The following is a 10629-nucleotide window of genomic DNA, read 5'->3' as shown; positions in this document are numbered from 1 at the left end:
CTGTCAGTGGTAGCACTGAAATAAGTTTCCAAATGTCTTTGGGATGTACGCACAGACAAAATTGTAGAATGTAGGCCAGTGACCCCAAACGCTGAGTGTGGTCAGTTTATGAGGGAGTGTTTGTCCTCGAAGACTCTAGTTGTAGAATCCTAGAGCAGGTGGCCGAGGTTTCATGGAAAAAAGCCTTAATTTCGGACACTACTCTGCGGAAATCATTTTAATGACATTACCAGATGGAAACAGACCTTTTACTGCGCGTCCTTCCTCAACGCCCGCCGTGGTCAACTTCGTGTCGGCGACTGCTGTGGCAGACTTTGGCGCGCACTTCCTTCAAAGGGGGTTGTCTAACTTTTGATGGAATCCAGCTGTTGTCAAAATACTCTGGGGCCCCGTTTATTTGCATAGCTAAACAATCTGTAGAGAGTACGGAGTGTCTAGAAACGGAACACTTCGTATTGTAAGACACTCCCCCTTTACTTGGTCAATGCACTGTTGCTTTAGGTCGACGGAAGAGCGCCTAACCAAAGCCAGGTGTTGGTTTTCGCGTTAACACGCTGACTGGGGGAGGCGAGGACGCCACATTTACGCATTGATCCTGCACATCTGTGGAGGTAGTGCGGAGTTCTGCACTCTTTTACAGACGGACTTCTTGGGCCGCTTTAAACGTGATTTCAAGGGGGATCCCAAGGACTCATAAAAACATGTTATTTGCAATACGTGGCTCAAGTTCCCCGCCATATGAGAGGTAAGGCACCGTTAATTCAAAACAATCTGTTCGTTGGCTCCACGAATCAAATAGCTATAGAAGATTTATCTGATTAGTTCCATAAGCAAGTACTTTTTCCATGTTTTCAAGTCTGACTTGTGCATCGTCTGCGAAAGGAAAATGAATGGGATGAAGTCTCATTCAACAACACTATCAATCTCATTGTCTTGCAGAATGCTGACAGTTCTTGCATTTGCGTTATGTTGCATTCACTCTGGAAAAGCTCAGGTACGTTCTATTGTACAGTTTCAACACGACATAGTGCCCATGCCAATGAAAAGCTCAGTCTTAAAGATGTTTTAAAGTGTCACGTAATGTTTTGCTTTTGAATTAATAATATATTTGCTGTCAGTGAGCTACAGGATTTCTACAGTACATGCATTCTATGATCATATTTCTTGTATCCTTGAGACATGCTTGACCCTTCTATCTCCTCAGACTTGCACTGAAGGTTTCGCATATGACCGGCGGAGCAGGCAATGCATTGGTAGGCTTCCTAATTATTTGCTGGTCTCATATATGCATGCCCTGTGTGGTTCTCATTTCATCCACAAATTGATTTCATGGATGTCTTACTCATCCTTCATTGTGCACAGATGTGGATGAGTGCCGGACGGTGCCAGATGCCTGTCGGCTGGACATGCGTTGCGTCAATCAGAACGGTGGTTACTTGTGCCTCCCGCGCAGCCTGTATACTCAGTCCTATGCCAGGCCTGAGGGCCCCGCCTACCCTGAGGGCCCTGCTTACCCGGAGGGCCCCGCTTACCCGGACACATCGGTGGGCTTCGGCGATCCCCAGTTTGCCCCACCGCCTCCAGGGCCCGTGGCTCCAAGCTACCCCATAGTGAGCCGCACAGCGCCCTGCGTCCTTGGCTACTCGCTCGGAGAGGATGGCACCTGCGTTGGTGAGTTCAGCCAGTGTTCACCCCACCTTTTTCATTTCCTCTCCCTTAGCAATATGGCAAAGAGCACGCCGCCCCACCAACAGTAGATAAAAGGCAGAAGTGCCCACGGCAGGTCTGTCCCACTTGTTCTCTCCGGAGTCTTGGAGTCAGAGAGAAGAGGTTTTGTTTTCAGATGGTTCTGCATTTGTGAGATTTGAGCCCCATGTGGTTCCTTGGACCGACCAAGAGCTCTGGCATCACTCGTGGAATCTCCTTCAGTGGCTCTGCCCAGAACTCTTGTTTGGCTGAGGGATTGATCCTTATCTTGTATTCCCGTCTCTAGATAAACACGATCATATTGAAGCTGGGCTTTGTGTTGGCTACTCCCCGGCATCCCAGGGATTTGGAGGGCCTTTTTTGGTCACAGACTGCGCACAGACACATCAAAATGCAACTCTGTAATTTCGTCATACCTGTGGTGGTTGTGGGGCAGTGGGCCAGAGGGACTGCTCGAGCACTGAGAGGGGCGCGACTGCTCTCTGCTGCATGGGCCAAGATCTAGATGTGGTTGCTGAAATGGCAAAACAAATAGGCTGAGGCTCAATGGAGGAGTACTACTTACTCTCCGTGGATATCTAGTCTTTTTAGTCATCCTTTGGCCAGGATACTGATAGTGCTTTGCCTCTTTAAGTGCACATACTCTAGTGAGGACAAAAAAAGGAAACTGAAGCGTAAATAGCAAGTCAGACTTAATCCATTTTCATCTATGAACTTCAGATTGATTAGAGTTGGAGGAATGGGGTTTCCAGAGTAAACACAGACTGACATAATGTCTTTTCAGGCCTGCTACACTTTGCTTAGAGATGAAGCGTTGCCCAAAAGGGACATATCCTTAAAATTGACATACATTATGCCTATTAGGGTATAATTATCTCAATTTATGTCAGATCAGGCATAGCATGGTAATAAGTGGAAAACTGATGTAATTTGTTACTCCAATAGTGGACTCCTAGTTTTGACTCGAATAATTATGTCTTTGTGGTCCAAAATCTTACTTGTAAGCCATGTTTGGGTAAACCACAAGAATCTTAAAAATCGAGCCGCTATTTCAGCATCTCTGGTGGCCACAGCTAGCAATGAGGTCATGTGCTGCCAACTGTGGCCTCACTGGCTGCCAAGCCATTGCCGGGTGGGAGGGCAGGAGAGGGAGGGTGCTTGAGACCCCAGTCCTCAGAAGGTGCCCGCTTCCCCAAAGGGCCCCGGCCAGTGATGCCGCAGTTTGGCGGAGAGCTTTGAGACTGACCTCTTGTATCGTCAATCACTCGTCCCATTCCGTACACATGCCTCGCACAGATGCGTCTTTGTTTCAGATGGTCAGGCATTTCCAAAGGCCAGCGAACCCTGACCTTCAAATCTAACCTCAAGTGCTGGAGCAATGCTCTGGCCTATGTTTCATTTGACGGCAGTATTGCTGCATTTGTGGAGGAGCATTCAGTTACGGCCGGTCTAGACAGGTTTACGAGTGGGTGACTCAGCTTGTTTTTAATTGTGGGGAGTGATACAACTCTTCACGCCTCATGTAAACTCCACCACAGTATGTTGCCAGCATATTTCCTTTGGCTTCATCCAGGTGTCGGTGTGTTTATGAAACCAACCTCTCTTATTTACTAGCCCTTGCATGTAATCAAGAGCAACATAACTGCTGTCCAGGGATTGAACAGGGTCCTTCACATGAACGCGTAAATACACAAATGCTGTTATATTTTCTGCCTTTGCTTTGGCTAGAATATATAAACAATATGCGTGCTGTGTATTCGTAATAGTTTAGACGTGCTTAAATTAAACACGCCTAATGTCTTTCCACCCGCCAACATGATGTCAGTCGTTTTCACAAGTGGTTAATGGAACAAGTCAAGTCATGTAACTCCATAATGGCTGGCACTTAGCTTGGTAGCAGGTATTATGGATTTCCCTTCATAAGCAGCGTGTGTTTTGACAGAGATCTCCTGGCATTGTGTACACAAGCATGCAATCATTCTCATGCATTATCTCAACTGCCACATTGCCCCACTTCCATTGCTCAGCGCATATGTTCCTGAGGGTCGTATTCCTGCAGTTGTTGTTACATTGGCGTAACGTACTGCCACTCAGCAGTTGTGATCCTTATCTTTGGGAATATTTTCACACAGTGTTTTCTTTTCACTTCGAGTGTGAGGAAGGAATTTGTATGTAGGTCATTTAGTGCTATCTTAACTTTGTCGCGGAAAAAGGGCTTCCCTGAAAGTGCCGCCCTTCCCTCTCCTGATTCTTATTGTCTTTCTATCTTTCTCGCATCTCAATTAGGCACACACTCACGCCACTTACTCACTCACTCACTCTCTCTCTCTCTCTCTCTCTTTCTCTGTCTTTCAGTGTCTCCATCCTGCTCTTGTACCTGTCTCTCTGTCTCTCTCCTCCTCCCATCTCTCCACCAGCTCTGTATCTCTTTATTTAACGCTGTCAGGCGTATCAGCAGGTCCTGCTGGTTTGTTTGTCATTAGTCAGCCTATATAAGGAGCTGAACTGAAACGCTCCCAGAAAGAGAGCTGTGCACTGTGGCTGGAGGGGGTCGCGCTGTAGTACACATGGGGGCCAGATGGTCACGCTGCCGTACGGTGCGCTCCTTCGCCGCTATAAGTGCTAACAGGTGCCACACTGTGTTACTGTTGGCTCGGCTTCCCCTCTCGCTCTTTGCCCCCACTCCGCTCCGCTCCGCTCTGCTCCGCTCCCAGCAAGATCTCCACCCTGCCTCGCTCCAACCTGGCACTCGCATGGCTCTCCAGCATCCGTCAGCATCACAGCTGCTTGTTTAAACAAAAAGTAATTATCTGGATTTTTCACTCCCACCCCCTGTGCTTTTACCACCCCCCACCCTCACCCCCCCATTCTTGTTATATGTGTGACTTCATTGTCTGAGAACCATGAACGGTTGGTTGGAATTTGAGCTGTGTGATAGCCACATAAGGTAATGTACAGATTATGTTGTAATATGGGGGGGAGGGAAACACATCAGAATACTAAGGCTGTGCACAGTAATGTCCTTGGGCTGTGTGATTGTACAATACTTCTGACAGGATGCACACTGTTTCCTCACATGCAGACAATTAGATCTGGAATATAAACCAGTAAATCACTCATATCCAATTTGGCCAGCACCATTTCACTTCCCTATCCCAGAACCCCCTCTTTTAAAAAGCTTGATATGCCTCTGTATGGAAGTCAAATCTCAGCACAGCTGTCGTTGCTTAATCTGTTTGGTAGCTTAATCTTGAGGTTTTCCCAACGAATAGAAGCTGCACTGGAGTCTTAAATACAACATCTTATGACTGATTTCCTTTTTGCTTATTACTGATATTATCAATGCTACAGTCATTACTAATGCCATTATGTACAAGGCATTCAAAGAGTTTTGGACACTTGACAGGAATGTAGTTCCCTTTGCTGACTTTGCCACTGCTGAGTTCAGAGCCTCCCTTTCCTTCCAAATTGACAGACATCGATGAGTGTGAGGTCAACACTCACCAGTGCAACCCCACCCAAGTGTGCTTCAACACGGACGGAGGATACACCTGCTCCTGCACAGAGGGCTACTGGCTGGTCAGTGGACAGTGTCAAGGTAAGAGTGTTGTTGTTGAGTATTGTGGGGAAGTTCCCACACAGCTTGTATTGGTCTGTCAGGCCAAATTTGTTTGTTGTTGTTGTTTGTGAGAAATGGCGTTGTAGTTGCTATCAGACGCTTGTGTGTGTTCAACCCTCCACCCCCTCCTCACCTCCACCCATCTCACTGGTGTCCAGATATCGACGAGTGTCGCTATGGTTACTGCCAGCAGCTGTGTGCCAATGTGCCAGGGTCGTACTCCTGCTCCTGCAACCCCGGCTTCCTGATCAACCCGGACAGCAGGACGTGCTCAGGTGGGGGAATAGGACATACACGCGCGCACACACACACACACACACACACACACACACACACACACACACACACATACATTCCGGCACACACACATTTGGAGACTCTTTGACCCCTTTGTAAAATGATATGAGTGTATGAAGAGACCCATGTGAAGAAATGTAGTAGAATATGTAATGATACTGATGGCCAGAGGTGGAAAACTCTCATCAATTAGCTGCTCTACCTAGCTGAAGAGTTGTGCTAATTAGAACCAGCTGGTTTAAATGAAAGGTTGACACAGATATGTGGTAGGACTTTTACCCACTGAAGCTGGAGTTTTCCACCTCTGCTGATGGCTTTACCTATACGCTGTTGTAAAGAATAGCAACATGATATCTAATAAATGTATCATAACACATTGGATATGTATGCAGGTATTTAGGTGATGGTGGCCTGTGTTAATCTGACCCCTCTCTCTCCATATCCTCCTGTGTCCCTCCACAGATATTGATGAGTGTGCAGACGAGCCGTGCTCCCACGCCTGCTTCAACACCTACGGCTCCTACATGTGCAACTGCGATGAGGGCTTTGAGCTCGGCTCTGATGGCACCTCCTGCAACGGTGGGTTAGCCTTCCATCCATTCTGCAGTGACACCAAATAACAGCGAACGCCATGAACAACTTGAATCTCAGCATGTTTCCAAGGAAGGCAGACAGAGAGCACTTTTAATGTTTACGTAAGCTATGATCCAAGTGAGTGAGCTGCATTTTTAGGTTAATATGTCAATGTATTTGAGAAAGGCGTGAGAACTTTCGGGAGAGACATTGCCCAGTGCTCTTTTTATCAGCAATACGTAAATGCTGAGGCAACCCTTTGGGCATGTAGATTGTCCAAAAATAGACGAAAGGAAGAATGAGCCTGAACGAAGTGGATGGGTGCTGAATTGTAGTTATTCACTCCAGACATAACTCCACTCTTAGTCACCACTTGAAATCAAGTTTCCATTTTTAGTGCTGAGGCAAGTGAATGTGAATATGAATGTGTTATGTGATGCATGGTTTGTGACCGGTGCAATGCTGATTATATATGACCTGTAGATCTGGATGAGTGCAGCTTCTCAGACTTCCTGTGCCAGCACACGTGCGTGAACACGCCCGGCTCCTTCTCCTGCATCTGCCCGCCGGGATATTATGTGTTTGAGGATGGCAGAAGCTGTGAAGGTAATGACCACCACCAAATCATCATACCACCTCATCTAGGAGTTCTTTATCATCCTCATTTTGCTATTTGGATTGTTCCGCCATCAGAGTAAGGGCTGGACATTTTCTGCATACATGGGTGTGCAGCTCAAAATATTAGCTTGGATAACTCAGTGTTATTAACCTTATGTATACCCAAAACAATGCATGTCTTTCAGCTATCCAGTCCAACACATTGGAACAGATTTTAAGTATACATATCTAAGAAATGTTTTTTTTTTATCGTTCAAATGATGTAGATTTGGATTAAATAATGATATTTCAGAAAACGTTTAATTTTTAGTCCTTGTGAAACAAAGAGCTTCATTTTTAGTCCTTGTGAAACAAAGAGCTAATTGTGGAACTACCCATTCGTCGGCAGTCTTGCTTTTGAGTCTAGGTGAAAAAAACCCCATCTAATATGCATGACTATGGAAGTTGAATGCAGCTTCTTTTTATTGTTTGTGGAAAATATAGTCTCATAGAGAATACCAATTGAAGGTCATACTATTTCGTTCTGTCAGCAGTGAAATGTTTCCCTTACATTCTGGAAATTTTTCAAATGTTGCCACATTTCTTATTATCTTTCATTCAAGACATCTAAATAGCTTACAGCTGAGACTACAAATCTCTCTCTGCAATGCTTTTGATGAGGGTCTTGTTGCTGGAGTTGATGTTATGTTGTTGGTACAGTTGCTCTTGTTCTTGATGTTGTTGTTGATGATGATGATTAATCCGACCTTTATTGTTGTGTGCTTGATTTTGAAGACGTCAATGAATGTGACACTGGTAACAACACCTGTACAACAGCACAAGTGTGTTTCAATTTCCAGGGAGGGTATACATGTCTGGACCCTTTACAATGTGAACCGCCTTACATTGAATTTGGTGACAAGTGAGTTTTCTCTGGGCCTTCATAGCGTTGCTCTTTCTCACACCTATTGTAAAGATTTATGTTCATATTTATGTTAATGTATAATAGTTTCTTTGGCACTTTGGATTAATTTCCCAATCAGGTCAAAATACCTCTTCAGGACTAGAAACTGCTTTAATCAATATGTTTTTTTATCAAGTAATCTATCTATCTATCAGTCTTTTTGACAGTCAGCTGCTATCACTGCTTGCTTATACTCTATGTTATGACATGTAATAACTTCATTAGTCACACAGTGTGTTCAGAACGTAATATCTCCTCCTCTATCTCCTTCTCTCTCTTAGTCAGTGTATGTGCTCAGCTGAGAACCCAGCATGCAGGAATAAGCCCTTTACTGTCCTGTACCGGCACATGGACCTGTCCTCAGGTCGCAGTGTGCCCGCCGACATCTTCCAGATGCAGGCCACCACGCGCTACCCTGGGGCCTTCTACATCTTCCAGATCAAGTCGGGCAACGAGGGCCGAGAGTTTTACATGCGGGTTAGTTCACATGAGATTTCATGCTCAAGAAAATCCTGGTGTGAAAAATACAACTTTGTATAAAGGAGTTTAAGTATAAAAGGAGATTAGTTGATTATGAAGGATGTTTATTTTGGCAAAGGGTGTTTTCAAATTTATTGGCACTAACAATTTCCTCCTAGATCTATCATGTCGCCTACTGTTGACTTTTTTTCCGTCTCGCAAGGATTTCTGTCAATGACTAGGCGCCATTCTATGTCTGTCACAACCATGTGCATTTGATGCTTTGGCCAGAAGGTGGAGTCATCAGCATGTTTAGTGTTTGAGAAGGATCAGTGAGATCTCCACACAAAGGGGGATGTCTAACAAATATTTGACACAAAATGAGAGAAAAATCAAAATGGCCCAGAGCGTTTGAAGGAGACTTATGTCAGTAATCCCTTCAAACAAATCTTTGACACAGTTTAGTCCCTGCCATGGCTTCAATCATTCCTTTAGGCAAGTAAAACGTCAAGAGAGCAAACTGGCTCTCAGATTTAGCAGTGTGTGCTGTGCTCATGACCCCAGTGTGTTCAGTAGGAGCAAAAACTATATGCAGTGCACGTCACTCACCTACCTTCTTGTGCTCCTGGTGTATTGCCCTGCGCCACTCTCTATGACTGTCACCTACTTGCAGCACGTCAACAACAATACAGTATGGTTTTTGCTCCTGCTGCTTCTCAGTGTGTATGAGGATATCATGCTCATAAAGACAACTGATAGTGTAATGGTAGTGTCTTCCACCTTGAGTGCTAAGAGAAATACTTTAGGGCACTTGTTGATCGTGCACGTTCACTTGTGCTGGCCGATTGTGTCCAGCCTCTGAAACCTTCCTTTATCTCTTCTGACACAGCAAACCAGCAACGTCAGTGCCACCTTGGTGCTGTCTCGACCCATTCGGGGGCCCAGAGAAGTGGTCTTGGACCTGGAGATGGTCACAGTCAACAACGTGATCAACTTCCGAGGGAGCTCAATCATCCGGCTCACAATATATGTCTCAGAGCACCCCTTCTAAAGGCCTTTGCTGTGTGTGTCCGACCACCCAGTTCTATTCCCTAACACTCACAACTCAACCTGGTTCCCTCAACTTCAGTCCGTAACTCTGCCAGGACAAGGCATCAGGCAGCTCAGTTTGTCCATTTGATATACTAATCTGCATTTTCTTTCAACTATAATTTTGTTTTATGTGTGAATGTATGAGTGAGTATGTCAGTATGAGTGCTGGGGACCCTCCAGTCTCCCAACAACTGGACACTGTATTACAAGGCTGCCTGCTCAAGAGCACTTCATCTTCCAAGCTGAAGGATATTTATGTATAAGTAACGTAAGTTTGTTTGTGTCTGTTACCCCACACCTCAAATTGCTTTTTTTTATTTTTTATATTAAGCCAAATGTCTAACTGTTGCCAAAGATGAAAGAAGAAATTGCCTTTTTGTCTTGTTATTATTCACCTGGGTTTGCCTCAATATCTGTTTCCCTTTACCTTTTGGTGAATGAACTGTGAAAGCATTTTTATCACATAACAGTTTGCCTGTGCTTGGCAGTGGCCTTTTAGTTAAACATTATGGGTGAGAAATGAAGTCAGTATTATCTTTGTTGACAGGCCATATTACGTGATTCTGATTGTAATAATTATTGAAAATCTCCCTTCCAAATGATTTTTTTATTGTGTTGTGGACATATGTTTTTATTTTGTTTGTTTGATTTGTTTTTTTTAATTATGTCCCCCCAGAGTGCCTGGTCAGTGTAATAAAGATGTACTTGACCTGAATAATGTCTTTTGTGTTATTTCTGATTACCAACTCAGAACTCCGGTGTTTTCCCATTACATGCGTAAGATTTGAGCCAATTGCATGATCTTGTAATATTTTCTCCTAAAACATAGAAATACACTATGTTGTGTACATTTTAGGGTAGGCTATATTCTAAGGTAGGGGAGTCTATATTTCCTGAGGGACTATGAACACGCCCGCATATGACGTTTATGTTGACAAAAGTGCTTCGGCAGCCAGTAGTGAATCGGCGGGCGCAGTGACCCAGTGCTCGCAGTCAAAAGTTATTCAGTGGGATGGACTCTTGAAAGGTGGCTCTGAATTCCACCTGCTTTCACTGTTAACCGCGGCGGAGGCGGCAGTGCAGGTATTTATGCTACGGCTCATATTTCATTATATGCCCTTATGTATTAGCAATGGAGTATCAGTAGGCTGTAAATAGCCTAATAGTGGCCTAGGCTAGTCTAGTTGGAAAGGAAATTAAAGAATAAATTAATCGGTAGCCTATGTATATTGATCATGTATTATTATCATCATCATCATCATATTGGGTTTAATAATAAGCTAATATATTGTTGAAACTGTTTCACTCTAGACACTGCACT

At 44.6% G+C, this 10629-nt stretch overlaps 1 protein-coding gene across 1 annotated transcript; it reads left to right on the top strand.

Annotated features, from left to right (window-relative positions):
* The first annotated feature begins 256 nt into the window (after positions 1-256).
* fbln5 (fibulin 5) lies at positions 257-10020 on the top strand. Its single transcript, XM_062523364.1, has 11 exons — positions 257-745; positions 940-994; positions 1205-1253; positions 1363-1671; positions 5183-5305; positions 5485-5601; positions 6086-6202; positions 6680-6802; positions 7589-7715; positions 8039-8234; positions 9106-10020. The coding sequence occupies exons 1-11, from the start codon at positions 702-704 to the stop codon at positions 9265-9267; spliced, it is 1422 nt and encodes a 473-aa protein (XP_062379348.1). The 5' UTR covers positions 257-701; the 3' UTR covers positions 9268-10020.
* The last annotated feature ends 609 nt before the right edge of the window (positions 10021-10629 follow it).

This window comes from Sardina pilchardus, chromosome 20 (assembly GCF_963854185.1).
Source record: "Sardina pilchardus chromosome 20, fSarPil1.1, whole genome shotgun sequence".
NCBI classification, from domain to species: domain Eukaryota; kingdom Metazoa; phylum Chordata; class Actinopteri; order Clupeiformes; family Clupeidae; genus Sardina; species Sardina pilchardus.
The sequence above is the reverse complement of the archived record's forward strand: the minus strand, read 5'-3'. Positions and strand labels throughout refer to the sequence as shown.